Source organism: Pelodiscus sinensis, chromosome 6, assembly GCF_049634645.1.
Source record: "Pelodiscus sinensis isolate JC-2024 chromosome 6, ASM4963464v1, whole genome shotgun sequence".
Classification (NCBI taxonomy): Eukaryota; Metazoa; Chordata; order Testudines; family Trionychidae; genus Pelodiscus; species Pelodiscus sinensis.
This window is the reverse complement of record NC_134716.1, coordinates 36,938,246-36,956,901: the sequence shown is the minus strand read 5'-3', so window position 1 is coordinate 36,956,901 and position 18,656 is coordinate 36,938,246. Positions and strand designations below refer to the sequence as shown.

The following is an 18,656-nucleotide window of genomic DNA, read 5'->3' as shown; positions in this document are numbered from 1 at the left end:
AATCACCACATATCTACCCACTACATGGTTTCTTGAGGTTTCTTCTGAAATAACTAGTTTCGGCAACTTTCGTAGACAGGATCCTGGCCTCAATGAACTACTGGGGCTGAACATGTGTGGCCAAGTTTGTGTGTGTGTGCTGAAATGTGCCACTTACAGGGATGTGTACTGAAATTTTAGAAACACATCTTCCAAATATTCTATTGCCACTGAAAGGATTGCTACCACAGGGTGGGTTGGCAGTCATGATGTCTGTACTTATATGCCCACAAGGAGACATTTGGATATAAACTGGGTATTACACCTTATTTTGCAATGTATCAGAGTGGTTCTCTGTCCTAAGAAGGAATTTCTGGAGGTGCATTTTGAGAAATCACACTCAGATTACCTGATGCACGACACCCATGCTAGCTACTGGAGACAATTGGCTCCAGATGACCACTGACGGGGGAAAAAAAAAAGACTGATTCAATGAAGTTTTGCTTCTTTGCAAATCTTTAGCGTGGTAGTAAAATTTTAGCTAGAGCTAGAAGTGATTAAGTTAAGCAACTCTTGATTTTGAATGGGTAAGTATGAATTCTTTTTGTCAGCCAGCAAGTTATAAGAAAGTCTGTCTCTTTGGACACTGATTGGTATATTGTCCATGAACAAATATAAATTCATAACTTGTGACATGACTTACTGTGATGACCAGGTATTTCTTAGGGCTCTGGATGCAGAGGGCAGGTCAAAAGTAAGTGTTTTGTACAAAAATTATGAGCTTGCATAAACAAATGTTCCTTTTGTCTTTGCCAAAGTGAAGACTGTGTTAGATTGAGAAGAAAATTCACAGGTTTTCTTGAGAACATCTCTTCCAGAAGTTTAACTCTGATTGGGAAACAGCCCCTTGTTAAATACTCTGCGTTGACTATGCTGACTTTAATAGTAAGAGCAAAGGCCTCTCTGCTATCTCAGTTACTCACTGATTTTTGTTCACTGACCAGCTTCTCACCTGTACATTTGTATTCCCAAGGTTCCTGTGTAGGATAATCCTATTCCTAACAAAGTAATAGAGATGTAGCCATGTTAGCCTAGTCTAGCTGAAACAAAAAACAGGACTATGTAGCACTTTAAAGACTAACAAGATGGTTTATTAGGTGATGAGCTTTCGTGGGTCTATTCCTAACATGACTTCCTTGTAGCTACTATATTAGGAACCATTGCTCTTGTGACAAATCACATCAAGATATATGACCAGAATAGAACCAAAGGCCTCTTATTCCAAATCTTTGTCTGAATGATTATATCTGAGGCACTAAAATTGTTGTGCAGTATGTGTTCACTCTCATTCTCTCCGGGGTCTTTTGAAGAAAGGCACACTTTTCAAAGTGAATTATGTCTTCTGCTGATGGAAATTTTGCTGCCACAACCTAAGGTTCACAGACTTGTATGAAATTCTTTTATGTTTTTATGTAACATTTTAGTTTAATTTTTGTATGGTGTTTTGTGGTATTTCTGATGGCTGCATATGAGAAGAGGTAGGATGCTATATTTCCTGATGAGGGAACCCCTAAACCAACAAGAGTACTGGTACAGATACCTTGATTGGGGGAATAGCTTGCTACACGTCGGCTACAATCTGAAAGGATGCATGCTTGCTTTCCAAGGCTGGCTAGCACCACTTAGTATCACTCAGGGCACTTGAGTAAAACAGGGGTCATTATGAACATTGAAAGGGATTTCTCACTAACCTCCCTATATTCCCATGATAGTGAAATTGTCAAGGAAATGAAATACTCATGTTCCTTTCTTCTGATCATAGTGATTGGAGTGCTCCATATGATTTAATGTAAGCCAACCAATAGAAAATGGGAAGAGTGGCAAAAACACCTTCCCACTTATCAGACTGACCCCTTTATCTGGAAGAGAGAGGGCCTGTGAGCTGAAAGTCAGACAGGCACATTAGATTGCAACTCTGAGCAAGGCTCCACATGAGACACATGCTTCTCTGCATACCATACTGGAGGGTGGGAAAGAGGCAGCGTGTGTGATAATGACATTGTGAAAGAGCCTTTCTGCTGAGAACCACCCACCCTCCCCCCAGAAAATATTTCTTCTCGACGCTAGGCTTACAAGACAAAGGAGAAAGGCTTTTAACTTCAATTTTTACATTGTTCACTCATTAATAATATATATTTGTAGTTTATGAAGGGGACACTTGCCTCTGCTTTTCTGGGATTTAAAATCTCTGGAATTTCCAAGACTTACCCCTGATTCTGTGTTCAGGTGTTCTCGCTGCAAAGTCTCATGCTTCTTGTTGAGCCTCCCATGATTGAGTCATGGTTTCACTCCAGGATCAAAGATTTACCCACTTCTCCTACTCAAAGCCCCAAGGATTGGCAGAGTGAGAGTTAGGAGTTTGTGGCTGCAGAGCAGCAAAAACTTGCCTTTTCAATCCTGGCAAGCAGGGTCAATGGCTCCTGGCAGCAGGTCACAGCTTGCCCACCAAGCATACTAAAAAGTTACCCTAAGCATCTTGGAGTTGGCTCCCTGCTTGTAAGGCTTCTCTTCTGCTGCAAAGAGCAGCCCATTTTCAAAAGGTGCTATTCCAGAGAAGAGGAGGTTACTCACCTGTGCAGTAACTGATGTTTTTCGAGAGGAGTGTCCCTGGGGTACTCCACATCAGGTGTTGGTGCATCTCTGCACTCTGGATCGGAATCTTCAGAGCAGCGTCCCTGGGGCTATGCATGCGCAGATCCTGAGCTGCGTGCTCCGAGTGTACTGACATCACACATGAATGAATCTCCCCCTCACTCAGTTCCTTCTCTAATGTGGAGAGAGACTTCCTGAAGAGACCAGGAACTCCAAAGTAGAAGAGAGGAAGGGAGGGTAGTGGAGCAACCACGGGGACACTCATCTCAAAGAAAGTCAGTTACTGCACAGGTGAGTAACTTCCTCTTCTTCTTTGAGAGATGTCCCTCTGGGTGTTCCACATCAGGGGACTATAAAGCTGTATGACTCAAGAAGGCAAGTGCTTCAGATCTGGTATGAAGGTTGTGGAAATGACTGCCTTGGGGAACGTTAGGTTGGATAATGTTCCGTGAGTGAGTAAGTGCACAGTGTAGCAGCTTGGCATACGTCCGCAATGGTGACCTTGTGTAGAAATGCTATTTAGGTAGCCATGGCTCTAGTGGAGTGCAGCCAGATATTTGTAGGATTATTGAAGGACAAGTTAAAACAGAGTCTAATGTACTCTGAGATCCAGTGAGAAATTCTCCGTGATGAGATGGGTTGACGTTTATTATGGTTTGCTATGGAAACGAACAGCTTAGGAGAAGATCTACATGGCTTTGTATAATGTAGGTTGAAAGAAAGCACCCTGTGTAAGTCAAGTGCATACATCTTTGATTCGAAGGAGATGGCATGAGGCTAGGGAAAGAATGTAGGCATATGTATCATCTGGTTGAGATCGAAGGATGAGCATATTTTGTAGTCACCTTTTCCTTAAAAAAGGTCATGTATGGGGGATCTGCCGTAAATGCTGTGATTTCTCCCACTCATGTGGCCAATGTAATGGCTACAAGGAATGCTGTTTCCACAAATAAGTGTAATAGAGAGGAGGGGCCATGCAAGTGCATTCAAATACCAGGTGCAGATCCCAGAGTTTGGGTGGTGGGGACACCTCTGGATAAAGTGCTTATAAGCCTTTTAAGAATCTTTTGGTGATGGGATGTGCAAAGATGGGATATGGGTGAGATTCTGTGGCCTGCATTGTGCAGGGGATCAGACTAGATGATCATAATGGTCCCTTCTGACCTTAAAGTCTATGAGTCTATGATTGAGGAGTCATCTTAATATGCAAAGTTGTTATACAGCCAAGTGTATCTCAATGAAACTAATAGCAAGGCCTGATTGTTTAAGATGCAATAAGTATTCAGGAACAAGGGATATGGAGGTCACTGACGGGACGACTTGACAGTCCAAGCACCATATGAAAAATCCGTTCTATCTTTGAGTGTAGGTATTGGGAGTGTTCTGGAACCTACTATGGAGTAATACCCCATTGTACAAGTTCTGAACATTCTAATTTTTGTGCAGAAAATCATCGAGTTGCCATGTTTTGTGGTGCAACATGCAAAGGTTGTGGTAGCTCATTTGGATTCCCAGTTCGGAGATCTGGAGACTCCGGTAGATATATTGTTGGAACCTGTGACATTCTGGTTAGGAAGGGAAAGCAAGGTTCTCATGGCCACAATGGAGTTGAGGGATACTCTGGCGCTGCCTGTTCTTACTTTGTGTATGACTTTGTTTAGGAAAGGTATGAGTGTGAACGTGTACAGGAGGTCAGATGACCAACTGATTAAGAAGGCATCACCTATGGAGGCTGTCCCCATTCCTGCTCTGGAGCAGAAGAGATAACACATCTTGTTGGTTTGAGTGGTGAAGATATCTATGGTGGGGTGAATCCATTGGAGGAAGATCCATAATAAGATGTCCAGGTTGATTAGTCATTCGTGTTTGGGAGTGTGTCAGCCGTAGTGTTGAGCTTGCCTGGAAGATGAAGGGCAATGATTCTGATCCTCTGTTTTATGCACCATTTCCCAGAGGTTGATTTTATTTAAATCAACAGGATGGAACCTGATCACATGCACAGAATACTCCATGCATGTGATCAGGTTCCGCCCTGTTGATTTAAATAAAACATAGCTGCCACGTTGTCTGTGTATATTCTGACGTGGCTGTATGACTTGAAGTTCTAAGCATGTTTATATGGAGTTTCCTCTCTGTGTTGGACCACATTCTTTGAGATGTATGGTGTGCAAGCGTGCTCCCCACCCTCTGAGGGTATGGTAATTGAGGGCTCTGGTGCAAAAATGAAGCCCCCTTACAGAGGTTCTCAGGTACTGTCCACCACTAGAGGGATTGCCTCACTGTTGTGGCAACAGATAGGAATTTGGACAATGGGCATATATTGGGTCTGTACACCCATCTGAGCCAATCCTGAAGTCATTGCATGTATAGGCCTACACTCGTTACTATAAAATTGCACACAGCCATATGCCCCAGTAATTAAGAGGCAATCGTTATCTGTAACTTTGGGGCTGGACTGTAATATGCATACTAGTAGTCTGGAATCTTTCTGTGAGAAGAGAGGAGATAGCCAATGTGGAATCCGGGTAAGCCCCTATGAATTGTATTTTCTGTGTAGGAAGTAAAGCAGTAATGTAAAGCATGTTTATTTGCAGGCCGAGTCTTTTGAAGACATGCATTGTGATGGACATGCTGTGATGATAGTTGAGTTTGGAATGCACTTTGAGGTGGCAATCATCCAGGTAAGGTAACATCATAATATTTTGCTTTCTTAAGTAGGCAGTGACAACAGATAGTACTTTGGAGAATACTCTGAGAGTGGTGGATAGGCCAAAGGGTAGTACCTTGTATTGATAGTGTTTTGAATCTAGAACAAATTGAAGAAAACGTCTAGGAGCTGGATGAATAAAGATGTGAAAATAAGCATCTTGCAAGTCTTGAGAACCAGTTGCTCTGTTGCGATGCTGGGATAATGGTAGCAAGTGAAACCATTTTGAATCATTGTTTCCCACATACTTATTCAATGCTCTCAGGTCTAAGATAGGCTGTCATTCCCCTAATTCTTTTCTCAGTGAGAAAATTGGGAAAGGTTTTTATTCTCGCTATGAACTGCATGGAACCATTTCTCATGCTCATAAATAGTCATAAAGGGATTAGCGTAGCTGTGTTTGATTATTTGAAACACCCATCTATCTTATGTTATAGTTAACCAGTTATGGTAGAACGTGAGGAGGCGGTGTTGGAAAAATTTGAGAGAGGATGATTACATTGGAGGAGGTAAGTGGTATTCCAGGCTCTCAACATAGGTCTCAAATCTGCTTATTGGGTTGCTGGGGTTGTTGCGTGGTATTGGAGGGTGGGCGATGTCGCTATGATCTATGTCTATTCCGCTGTTGCTCTTGTTGAGCTTGTCTTGGGTGGTGTTGGGTATATTGAGGGTATCTTGGATATCTAAATTGTCATCACCTAAGCGCTGGATTGCGGATGCTGAGGGATCTGAGCGTTACCCTGGAATCCTTCATTGAATGAAATATGTTGTTGGTGTTAGCTGTGAATAGTTTCTTGCCATCAAATGGGAGATTTTCAATGGTGGATTGGATCTCCCTAGGAAAGGAAACGGAATTGAGCCAATAGGCTCACCTCATGACAACTGTGATAGCTATGGATCTTGCAACGATGTCTGCAGTATCTAAGGCTGCCTGCAAAGCTGTTTTAGAAATTGTATGTCTGTCAGTGATTATGTCCTTGTATTACTGTTTCTTAGCCTCTGCTCTGTCTGCAATAAAATAATTGAGTTTTGAATAATTTCTGTGGTCGTATTTGCTTAGTAGGGCTATATAATTAGCAACACAGAACTGCAATGTGGATAACATGTAAACCTTGTGCACAAGTCAAGCCGTTTACTGTCAAAGTTGGACAGCATAGATCTCAAGTGTTGCTGTTCATTTTTCTTGTGAGCAGCCTCCACCACCAGTGAGTTAGGTACTGGGTGGGTAAAGAGAAACTCAAGAGTCTTTGGGTGGGAAAAAGTATTTATCATCCGATCTCTTGCACATAGGTGTGACTGTGGTGGGTGTTTGCCAGATGCTTTCAGCTGGTTCCATGATTATAGGGTTGACAGATAAGACTATTTTCAAGGATGTTACCGACAGTAAGATATCTGGAAGTTCATGTTGGTTCTCTGTGACCTCTTGCAATTGAATGTTAAGTTCTGCAGAGACCCATTTGAAGAGGTCTTGAAAGCGTAAAAAGTTGACAGCAGTGGTAGGTGGAGGATGCATGACAGCTTTGTCAGGCGAGAAAGATGCATTAGTATTAGGAGACTATCCAGAGTTGGGTCACTGTTGTGGGCATCCTCTGTGTCCTGGTGGTGCTGAGGAGACAGTGCCTGTGGTGAAAGAGAGTGTTGTATCATGGTGCGTATGCTGGTGTTTGTGATGGGACTGCTGTGGATTCCAATAGCACGATTTTGGTAAGAAGGGCACTAAGGTGGCATCCGTGGGTTTCCATACCAGGGTGGCATGTTTCTCTGTCTGGTGTATGCTGGACAAGCTCTGGCAGAATAAATGGAGTGATCCATAGGGGGAGAATTCTGCAGAGAGAAAACTACGTCCACATCAACATCATCCTCCTCACTTGAGAATCGTTCTGGTGAAAGCGTTTGGTGCTGTGCCAGCGTGCCCGGAGAGCGGTTGATATCAGGGAAAGGTAAGATGAACATAGAGGAAATGAGTAAGTCTCTGTGCTGCGTGTACTGAAGTGCAGGTGTTGACAGTTTCATGGTTGGCTGTATTCAAGAGACTTGTGGTGCTGGATATAATCTCAGCATTAAGCAAACTGGTGATCTTGTCGGTGCTGTCCCGGCATTGGTGACCACTGCAGGAGTAGCGATCGGCATCAGAGGTGCTTATGGTGCCATTGTGGCATCCCGTATGCCTGGTGCTGCTGTTGTATGTGAAACAGGCAACTCAAAGCATGGGTTTTTTGTACACTCTGTCTTGTGTGGCACCAGCAATGCTCAGTGTGTCACAGGTACTGAGGCACAGAGCTTCAGCTGTTCTCTGCAACTGAAGCTGGTGAATGCTGTTGGGTTCTGTAGGAGCTATGAAGCTGGCTTTTTCACAGGCTTTTTATCTTCATGCGCCTGAGAGGTCTCAGAATCTTGTCCTGGGTTAGAAACAGGGTGTAATGATTTTTCTAGTAATATAAGTTTGAGTCACAGGTCTCTGTCATGATGGGCTCTTGATTTCAATTTTGTGCAATGGGAGCACTTTTGAGAGACGCATGCTTCCCCCAAGGCAGGGGATACATTGTGAGTTTTCCTTTGACACTGGAATGGGGGCGTTATATGAAGAGCAGCATTTAAATTAGGGCAAGACGTGGCTCGCCAAACGGTCCAGGGATGCTGCAGGGAGCCCCAGGCAGGCTCCCAGCTTGCCTCATGCCACCCTCAAACCACTCAAGCACGGCCTGGGGGTGGTTTTTCTTTTAAAAACAGTGAGTCTGGAGGAGAGGTGGGAAAGCTTTAGAAGCTGCTCCCACCCCCAGCACAATCCCATTGGCTGGTTTCTGACCAGAAACCGGCCAATGGGAACTGCCTGTTTCAATAATAGGCAGCCACAAAGCACAAGGGACTCCAGAGCACATGCCTGCAGCTTCCGTGGGGATGATGCAGGCAGGGAGGCTGATTCACGAACAGCTGCTGGATGGTAAGTCTCCTGACCAGAGCTTGCCTCTGGCAGGACAGTCCCTCCCTTTCTCAATCCTCTGGCCCCTACTCCACATACTCAAATCCTCTGCCCTGCTCCTGTACCCATATTCCCTCCCAGATCCGGCACTCCAATCCCCTGCCGCAGATCACAGTCCACTTCTGCCCTAGTTCACAACCTAAATCCCTGCACCCCCTCCCGTACCCTAATTCCCTGCCCCAGGTCACAATCCACCACCCTGTTTGCACCCGAATCCACTGTCCCAGGTCACAACTATGTCGTTCACCCAAACTCCCTCCCTTACTCCAAGCACTCTTCTGCACCCAATCTGCACCCCAGATTCGGCACCACCTCTATTAATATCATGAAAAAGTGCAGCCCTCAACCACCTTCCAAATGTTTGGAGTGGCCCCCTCACAAATTATTGCCTGCCCCTGGTTTAAATCCTGGTGAACCAGGCATAATGCTAAAACTAACTACTATCTAAATGGGGGGGGGGGGGGGTGGAGGGGAGAAATGGAGGGGGAAACGGTGGAAAAGTTTTTTTTAAAACACGGAAGAAAGAACTATTAAGTAGCTGACTCAGAGAAAGATGAAACAGATTACTTATCTAACTATATGGAGCTAGGTCAGGAACACTGCTCCACCTCAGGCTGGAGATTGTAGAGAAGGAATTGGGGGGGGGGGGGGGAGAGGAAGGGGAGGGAATTGCGCGTGTGCAATGCCAGCACACTTGGAGCACGTAGCTCAGGATCTATGCATGCATGGTCCCACGGACACTGCTCTGAAGACTCCGATCCATGACGCGTGCGTGCACTGACACCTGATGTGAAGCACCACATGGGGACATCTCTCAAAGAAGAAACCAGAGGCCTAATTCCTCACCTCAGCAGAGGAAGAGAAAAGCTAAAAGTTCAAATCAAGTCATTATTGCAAGAAAATGAATAAAAAATAAACTTATAAAACAGAATGCTCATGAGAAATTGAACTGCCAACTTGTTCTGCAGTTCTGGAGGCATAAAATCTGGTAGCTCAAGGGCAGCGCTTAGTCTTGGATACTTCAGCAACAACAAAAGATCACTTCTGAATTCCACAGGCAAAGATATTTTAGTGATGAAAGAGAAGCTGTGCAACCGAGTAAATAGTTACGAAATAGTGAGAAAGTTTATTAACTGCACAGCAAGTATTAGTTCATGTTTATGCAGTCTGATAATAACGGTCTAAAATAAGTATTATTAGTACCAAGTTCAAATTCTTTATAGAACGGATACTCTGTATAACACCATTAGAAATCCGTGATGGGATCAGTTTAATAGACTTTCCTGAGCAGTAGTGGGAAGCAGTTGGAGGGACCTGCTCCATTGCTCAACCAGCATTAATACTGTGTCAGTCCATGCTCTTTCCAGAGTGATCTCATTGATCTTATGACACCTTTTCCTCAGTGCACTCACTGAGGAGTGGCTCCTTCCATTTATTAAGCCACATGCTGCTTTCTCAGAACCAAATAGCAAACTCAGATCCAATGCAGGCCTCGATATAAAGACAGGCCACAAGGCCTCTGAGTACGTGCTGCTTTAAAAAAGGTTCCTAGCCACCTCAGTCCATTCTGTAAACTATCTACAAATTCAACACCACTCTTTGAATCTAAAGCAAAAATACAAGGAGCTGTACTAAAAAAGCCAAATTATACATGCTAAAAATGCAGGAAAATGGGTAATGTCAGAAACTTAATTTAAAAGTTACATTTTGCTTGCAATAAATCTAATAAACCACAATTGGAACATTAAATACTGCACGTTGACCTTTTTAGAAGGATAAACTGGAAACTATTTCCCCTTTTAAGCATTACGTGATTTTTTTTTCAGGTTAAAAAACATGTATGCTTTTTCCCTTTATTTTCTTCCAATACAGTATACTAATTAAATTTATGTCTGATATACTCCTATATTCTTCCTGCAGTATCTCAAAATAATAAAATACAATATTTTGTCTAAACCATTTATGTGGGATTTCCCTTGAGTCCAATACTGTAGAAAAACCAGTAGTGCAAGGAACATAGTGATCTTCTGCCTTTGAAAAAAGTTTTCAAATCAAATTTCCTCACCCTATTATCTTGAATTTTAACGCTAAACCCTCTGCCCAGTGCCCAAGAGTACAAACTGGGTGTAAGCTTTTAAAGCATGTGAAATAGCAACAGCATGAAAACTAGCATAAGCAGTCTGAACTGTAGGGTAACAAACTGTAATGAAACAACAGAATGCACGGAAGGAGGCTGATTCTTTTGATAAATATGTTAAAGTTTTAGTTGGCATTAAAGAGTGAAGGGGTTTTTTGGGGACTATTCTTCCGCTGATATTTGAGTAAACAGTTGGTTTGTACAACACATACTGTTAGACAAATATGTACTCTAATGATCTTTACAATGCCCTCTCTTGCCTCATAATACCTCAATTTAGGTATAGACTATTAAACGGATTAGAGAAAAATATGAAAGCCTACCAGTAAGTAAGAAATGTAAATCAAACACTTACTTTTCAAAGACACAAAGAACATTTACACTAACAACTGAAAGTTTACAATCCAATACTGTGCTGTTTAAGCCTTTGGTTATTTTGCGTTCTGCTTTTTCCACCTAATTTAATAAAGAATTGTATGTTTTATACGTGTTGTTATACAGAATAATGTACAAGACTAAAATATGTATTTACATATTCCCAAAAGTCTCTTACACGATTTTTGGAGTAAATGACAATATAAATGCATTCTAAAAAATGCTTCACATTATATGAAGAACTTCTAAGGTGACAAAGAATTTTAAGAGGATCCATATTTCACTGAAACATTCAAGATGTGTAAACTAAAATGAATATTAAAAGAACCAGTTATCTTGTAAATGAAATGATGGATGAAAAATAAATAATTAAATAATTTAAAATATGTTTTAAAACTCACCTTTCTAGGCCAAATATTGTAATATTCCATAATATACTTTTACATAATCTAATTCTGGGAAATATGAGTGGTGATGATGGAACAGAACAGATGAATCAAAATTTTAGATAAACTTTAAACAAGTTTATTGTTATTAAAAGAAATTCAGACAAAATAGTTTTGAAATATCAAATAAACAGGATGCAAAATATTCAACAGCATTTTTAATATCAATAAGCACAGTACAGCTCAAAATGATTACACTGAATGTATGTATATTATAAAGGTATCTTATATAACAAATGATTTAAAATTAAAAAAATATTAAACAAAACACTGATGAAAATGGAAAAAACAGATAATTTATAGAAATTTACCTTCAAATATTATTAAATTACAGTATAACACTAGAGCAGGGCTGTCGAATACTGTTTGTTCAATTTAGTACATAAATATATTCTTAATTTATCTGTCTAACTTCTATCATGTATTTTGTTTGCCTATATTTTTGTACAACTTTTAAGAGACAAACATTAAAAACAAAGTTACTTTCAGCAACATGGCAGCAAAACTCTTAATAGTATAAATTAAGATGTTCACTTAATGTGACAAAAACTCATGCATTTCTTATGGTGCATATTTTTCTAATTTTCATTATCATCATCATCATCACCACTACTATTCAGAGTCTTAGTCCATTCCCTGTAGGCCTGTCTTTTCTGCAAGCATGATAAGGGAAGAAAAAAAGCAGAAGTGTTAGTTTAAACTGGCAAGTTAGTTTTTAAAAAGCAGACAAATTCTGAAATTGCTTCTGAATTCAGGATGCAATAGAAGTGTTCCAATCCTCTGTTAACGGAAATAGATCAGTCTATAATAAACTGTAAATGAATTCCCAAAGATTTATTAGATCCTAATCCTGAAACTTACTGTACACAGGCAGAATACTGAAAGTGCACAAAGACCCGATTTCAGTAGGGGTCTGCCTCCATATATCTTACTGCAAGATCGAAGGTTTACTGTATAAATCTCATTCCATAAAAAGAACATTCTTAAGGTGATTATTCCTTTTCTTTAAAGATAAAAGTACTTGAATGTGATTTGGGAACCGGAATATTCTCCAAGGTGTATGATGATAATTTAAACACACTCCTCATTTCACCTTATTGTTTAATAAAAGAATGAACAACTAGAGGGAACAAAATCTTCCATTTTCCTATTCCCCCCCCCCCCCCCATATGAAAAATCGTGATGGGATTGTTCTACATAAAAAGTAGAATTACACAAACTGAATCAATCTATCGTCCAGTGCCTTTTGGTTCCTCTCAAAGCTACTTATTTGCTCACAAATGTTATCTAATGCAAATAAGTGCAAAATCAAGGAGGAAAATAAACAATACAAAATAATTAGATAATTTGTATTCAAGGAATTGGATTTATTGTCTTGTTGGCATTTTGCTTCCTTAGCATAGCATGAAAGATCAAGGGGAAATACATCAAGAACCTTACTGGCTTATGAGAAAGAGAAAGTACAGTGACAAAGTCTTTTTGTGTTATCAGTAGCAGTTTTAATTGTTTGCTAGTGCTGTTTGTTAGTAGGTGTTTTGCAAGATAATAGCACAAGAAATATAATCTGCATCATGAGAGAAAAAAGCAAGTTTGTAGCCCTTACTGCTATAGGATCTGTAAATACTGTTGAAGAGAAACTCTGTAGTGAGGTATAATATGAATTCAATTTACCAATTTCATTTCTAGAATATTTTGGTTCAGAAAAGCACCTTTTAAGTAAGAGGCAGTAGAGAAGATATTTCTGTGACATCTAGAATACTTAGAATTAGACAGATTCTACTTTCATATAAATGATGTACAGTACAGCATCACAAAATATGTTCTAAAATAAACAAAATCCCTACCAGATAGCTAAACTTGTTTAAAAGCATTTGTTAAGTAACTTCCCATCCATCCTATAGAAAGCCATCTACTCTTTCTGAAATTTATCTCTGGATCTCAGGAACACAAGCACAGAGATAGGATACTAAAGGCAAATCTCTAGCATTAAGGCTTTCATATATATTAGACCATCCTATCTGCCCTCTCCAATTGGAACTGAACTAGCAGCTATTGACAGTCATTTCCTAGGTGTGGATATTTTTAAAATTCAGTTTCTATGGCAATAAAAGATAGCTTGATGTTAGGAATTTTCCACCTTATTTATGGACATACTGTATATCATTTAAAAAAGTACTTGAACTATGTTAGAATTATATATTAGCTTTCAAAGAAAGATGGTTAAAATTAAAATAGGAAGCATATCAATTATTAAAATATTACATATAAATTATAAAAGTCTATATTTTTGGATATCAATATTTCTATACTTAAAATTACTGATAAACTTTTAATTAATGCTGTGTGATATAAATATACTTACTGTATCTCAAATACAAAGTTCTGCAAAAACATTACTTGTACATTTTCAATTAAAAACAGAATGGTTGTAAAAGTGTTTAATCAATTAAAATTCAGGTAAAATTTCCAATGTGATATAACTGTACGTGAATGCACAATATAAAAAAGCTACTAAAAGAAAACCTATCCTTACTGCAGCTACTGTAATAAAACTAAAAAGCCACACGCATGCATGTACACACACACACACACACACACACACACACACACACACACCCTCTCTTATTTAAGCCAAACTGATGGCATGTGCATAATTAAGGATGTTTCAATATAATTATGCTGTAAGTTCCCTGTCAAAGATCAGGTATTGGCTATCCTTTTTATAAAATCTTGCCAGACTGGCCATAAAACCCTATGCAATGAAGATACAAATTAGATTATGTGTTACTAAATATAAAACATGTACTAGCAGGAGATTGAGAGTAAAAATTCTGGAAAAAACTGATTTAGGTTTTTTTCACTCTCCCAATGCAAGTTTGTATTAAATTATGTTTCAGTTTCTTCACCTGTAACATCTGACTTCCAGTCCCATCCCTTAACCTGTAAGGTCTAATAACTCCATCCTCACAAAAGAAACGAGGTGGGCGCAGACTCATCACATCTTCAGATGAATCTGTAGCTCTGAAAACAAAGCAACAAATACAAAATATGTTCAATATTTAACCCAGATATTGGTGTACTTTTAAAATACCATGTTTTCCAAAAGCTCCTAAAGTAAGCCTATGTAAATGTTTAAATTGCTGGTAAAATGACATATTTGATCTCTCTGTATTTTAATTGCAATTTTCAGTTTGTTGAGACACATGTAGCTAAAGTAACTGGACAACTGTAATCTTCACTGACTGGTCAGGATACCTTTATTATTTATGCTATACATATATATTACACATACTATGGCTTTGGTGGCAGAGACTTATGTTTAAATATTGCATATAATTTTATGGGTATATTCGTATTACTGATTTATGGATCACAATGTTGAACAAGTAGGTATTTATTTCCAGCAGGCGCCCATGCAATGTGATTATATGGTAAATGAATGTGCAAAATTCCTCTAACTGAAATTTCCACGTAAAAGTACCCTGTGATGATAATGTTTTTCTTTCAGCTTTGTTCCATATTCTTTTTTTCTCCACAAAGGAGCTTAAAAAGGGTAAGAGGCAGTGGAGATAGTGATGGTGTGAGGGAGAAAGAATGGTCCAGATCCTGGAAAGCAGCAAGGGCAGTACGCAAATATGGTCACAGCATGAAATTTCACTTATCGGTCCTATGGGAGTTCTGCAATTTTACTATGGCTCCAAATCAACAATTGCAAATTTTCCCCAGGACTAACTTATAATTTAAGAGGACTAGAGAAGGAATGGTGGCTCAAACTTATTAGCTGGACTGGGATGCAGTAACTTCTAACCTGTCTGCTCCCTCAGGACACTGAATGGCATGTAAACATTTGTGCCCAAGCAATTTTTGAAAATTTGATCCATATGTGCAAATGTATATTACTATGAGATTGCTTTATTGTTTGTTCTTTTATTCCCTTAGTTTTGTGCACTGAACTTCGTAAGATGAATACTAAATTCATATTTTTAAAAATTATGTACTTGATATATTCATATATTTAATCTTTATAAATCACACACATGGAATGTTTCAGACACTTCAGTTCTTTTAGGAAGCTTTCCTCTTTCTAAAATATTTTTTAAGACCATTAACAGAACAATTTTAGGAAGCTGCAAGTTTTTCTTTTCTACTGGATGAAACCTCAGTTTCTAGGACTTTATGATGAGTGATATTAGAATTTTAAAATGTAAACATCTTTTATTAGTGCCAGAATAATTATTGTTTGTCTGCCTATCGGGACAGTGTAATTTTAAGGAGAAGATGGTAATACTTCCATGGCAGGTTCATTTTTAAAATAGGAATCTGGTTTAAATAAGTCCTAGGAAGATGGAATAGTGACAAGAGAAATATTTAAAGTGTATAATAGGTCAATTTATCAAATGACTTTGCATGCACACTTCATTTAATATACATGGTGAGTACACTACAGGAAATGGTGTATTTTATTAAAAACAGTTAATTTTAAAGTTAGGGATATGCAACCACAGATTCAACTGCATTAGGTAAGTTACATTTGGGAACCAAGCTACTTAAAATATAAATATGTAATGTATTTACTTAAATATTTACATGTTTTAAATGTTTTCTCCTACTTATTTGTACACTGAATGTACACAGATTCACTTTTTATAAGGCTTGAGGATCACGGAGTATGGATTTCACAATATTCAATACATAGCTGTGTGCAGCTGAAGTGCTGCAACTCTCTCACTTTAAACAGGAATGGAGAAGAAACTTGACAATGCCAGACAGTTTTGGAATTCCCTTTTATGGCTGATGGATTTTGCATACATTAACCTTGTGATCAATCTGCAAAGTCCATGTTTTCTTTTGAGCATTTAGAATCAGGCTGAGAGATGGGTTTGTAGAAATTTTGATTACAAGGCTTTAGGTAGTAGGGATGCTAAATTTCGTTTATCAGCTAATGGAATAGTCGATAGAATTTCCATCCACTACTCAATTAGTTGATAAGGGGGAAAACTGCGAGCCATAGAGGGATTAGCACCCGGCCTCGGGAGTTAACCTCACTGCAGTTCTGCCTTTCAAATGCAGTAAGAGCCAACTGACTCTTACTACATTTGAAAGGCAGAAGTACAGCCGGGGACCGGGCGTGAGCCAGGAATCAACTGTCCCGGCTTGTGTCCAATCCCAGACTCTGCACTTCTGCTTTTAAAGCAGAGGCACAGCATCTGGGACCAGGTGCAAGCTGGGAATCAGTTGATTCCTGGTTTGCGCCCTGTCTCCCACTGTGCCTCTGCCTTCCCTACCTCCCTGTGGAGCCAGTGCTGGGGGGAACTGTCTTTTAAGCCAGCTTTCTCCCGCATCAGCTCCTTCTCTCCTCCTTCCCATTGCTGCCTTTGATGCTGGGTGGGAGAAGCAACTAGTTATGTAGTCGACTACTCAACTAGTTGCTTACGTTGCTATTAGGTAGTTATTTTAACAGTTCAAGTAGGCGAGTAATTTTATAAAATTACACTTGTGATTTGACACTGTGGCTTCAGTTATCGTAAAGCATCTGGAAAGAGGTTTGTTATAAATATTAATCACAAACTGAATATGAGCTACTTATCTGAAGCATTTGTGCTATTGGAGAAAATGATCAGTTGAAAGCTTTTGAAAGAATGCCAAAGCACAATGACAGAATATATTCATTTTTAGTATCAGGGCTAGTTTTTTCATGCTAGGTGCTATTCTGTCTTTATTTGATATTATACCTTTTAATACCCTGAAACGTGCTGCTTGCCATGTCTATGATTCCTCCAGTAGGCCTTGCTACTGCTCCCACTAATCCTTTCCCGACCCCTTTGAAGAAACCAGCTGCTCCTTCTTTCTGGGCTCCTAGAAAATAATTAAAAGAAAAATATCTTTGTAGTAATACTTAGAGGCCTTTCTTTCTAAATACTTGAAAACTTTAAACAATCACTGTCACATTTTTCTACTTTCACCGATCGATAAAAAGTACAATTTAATTTACCTTAATTATAATTACACAATGTTGTTACTACATAGGATCCAAAAATCAGTGAAGCCAGAATGAAGTACACAACATTAAGATACGCTGCATACCAGATCTGAGTTTTGTAACTAAGCTAAACAAATATTACAATCAAGAACACAAAGCACTGCTAACATAGAGGAAGAACTATACTCACCTCTTATTGGTTTTGTCACTATTCCTGTTATGCCACTAACAAAACCCTAAAGGGAGAAACAGACAAATCTCATTCGTATGTTTTCAGAACAAAAACAGTAATCATAATTTAATACGATTCATAACATGGGATCTGGTGGAGGTATCTCCTTCATAATTTCCATATATTTTCAGTTTACAATTACAACCCTACTTTGTCGATAAGTTTCTAACAGCTAGATCAAAATAAAATCTACATAGATAAACTGGACAAAATGCCTTATTCTCTCTCAGTATTTCTTACAGACACTAAGCCTTTCCCTCCACGAGTGATGCCCTCTCTGATGCCAGTAGGTTGTTTATTCATGGCTTCCCTTCTCTTCTGCTGGTAGTCTTCATCCATAGTTATTGCTGCTACTCCTTTAGCCATAGCACTAGTGATTCTTGATGCAGCACCAGCTAATCCACCTGTGGAAAAGTTAAAGATGATGTAAAAGTGACACAAACGACTTAATGTGTTTACATTACACATGATTACATGATCTCTATTTATCAAAAGAGAAAAGTGTAAATATATTACAGCTTACCTACAGCTCCCCCTAATAGTGCTTTAAGACCTAGAGCCATTCCCTCTACAAATTCTTCTGGCCCCTGGATGGCTCCCTAAAGATGGGTGGGGGGAAAAGGTTGATAGAAAAAGGAAATAATCTTATTTGAAAACAGTAATTTATCTGAATGTGATATTCTTTATATAAAAAGCATACTTTAACAAAATACAGCCACTGGATTCTTCTAATTATTATGGGCTTGATATTCTTTAAAATAAATTAGCGTAAAGAATAGTTTCTTGCAGAAGTATGAAAAAGGCTGTTCCCATCTTCATTCACACAAATTTATGCTGATAATTAGTATCACATCAGGATTTGGCAGAAGTGAATGCATCTCCTAGAAATCACAATTTCATACCCCATCTAAGTAGCTTAGAAACTGTATTGTGTTTCATAAGCCTCTAAATAGCAAGTTTACCTGGTAAGGTTCATAGAAGAATGCTTCTACTCCTTCTGACAAGTCTCGTATGAATCCAAATGGATTGCCCAAAACATCAAGGCCAAGAATAAGAACATACATTTGTTTAATGGCCTAAAATGAAAATAAGTTTGTATTAAAAACATTAAAAAAGTATACGGTTTCCATGAAAATGTTACCATAGCAGATAAGGAACATTTTTCATT

At 39.1% G+C, this 18,656-nt stretch overlaps 1 protein-coding gene and 1 long non-coding RNA gene across 11 annotated transcripts in view; one reads left to right on the top strand and one right to left on the bottom strand.

Annotated features, from left to right (window-relative positions):
* LOC112545689 (uncharacterized) overlaps positions 1–6,316 on the top strand; it is a 37,484-nt gene extending 31,168 nt beyond the window's left edge. For 2 of the 3 annotated variants that reach the window (XR_012904702.1, XR_012904700.1), the window contains 3 exons: positions 5,226–5,312; positions 5,776–5,847; positions 6,179–6,316. This is a non-coding gene — a long non-coding RNA (uncharacterized LOC112545689). Of the gene's footprint in view, positions 1–3,944; positions 4,168–5,225; positions 5,313–5,775; positions 5,848–6,178 lie in introns of those variants that run through there. The other variant, XR_012904701.1, reaches the window with a different exon arrangement.
* VPS13A (vacuolar protein sorting 13 homolog A) overlaps positions 1–18,656 on the bottom strand; it is a 296,260-nt gene that overhangs the window by 50,556 nt on the left and 227,048 nt on the right. For 7 of the 8 annotated variants that reach the window (XR_012904695.1, XR_012904697.1, XR_012904696.1 and 4 more), the window contains 6 exons: positions 18,451–18,564; positions 18,012–18,087; positions 17,729–17,892; positions 17,447–17,492; positions 17,009–17,132; positions 14,183–14,297 (listed from right to left, as the gene is read on the bottom strand). Coding sequence is in view for 3 of the 8 variants with exons in the window: in XM_006122479.4 (XP_006122541.2) it covers positions 14,183–14,297; positions 17,009–17,132; positions 17,447–17,492; positions 17,729–17,892; positions 18,012–18,087; positions 18,451–18,564 (639 nt within the window). In the remaining 5 variants the exon portion in view is untranslated. Of the gene's footprint in view, positions 1–11,339; positions 11,930–14,182; positions 14,298–17,008; positions 17,133–17,446; positions 17,493–17,728; positions 17,893–18,011; positions 18,088–18,450; positions 18,565–18,656 lie in introns of those variants that run through there. The other variant, XM_014573326.3, reaches the window with a different exon arrangement.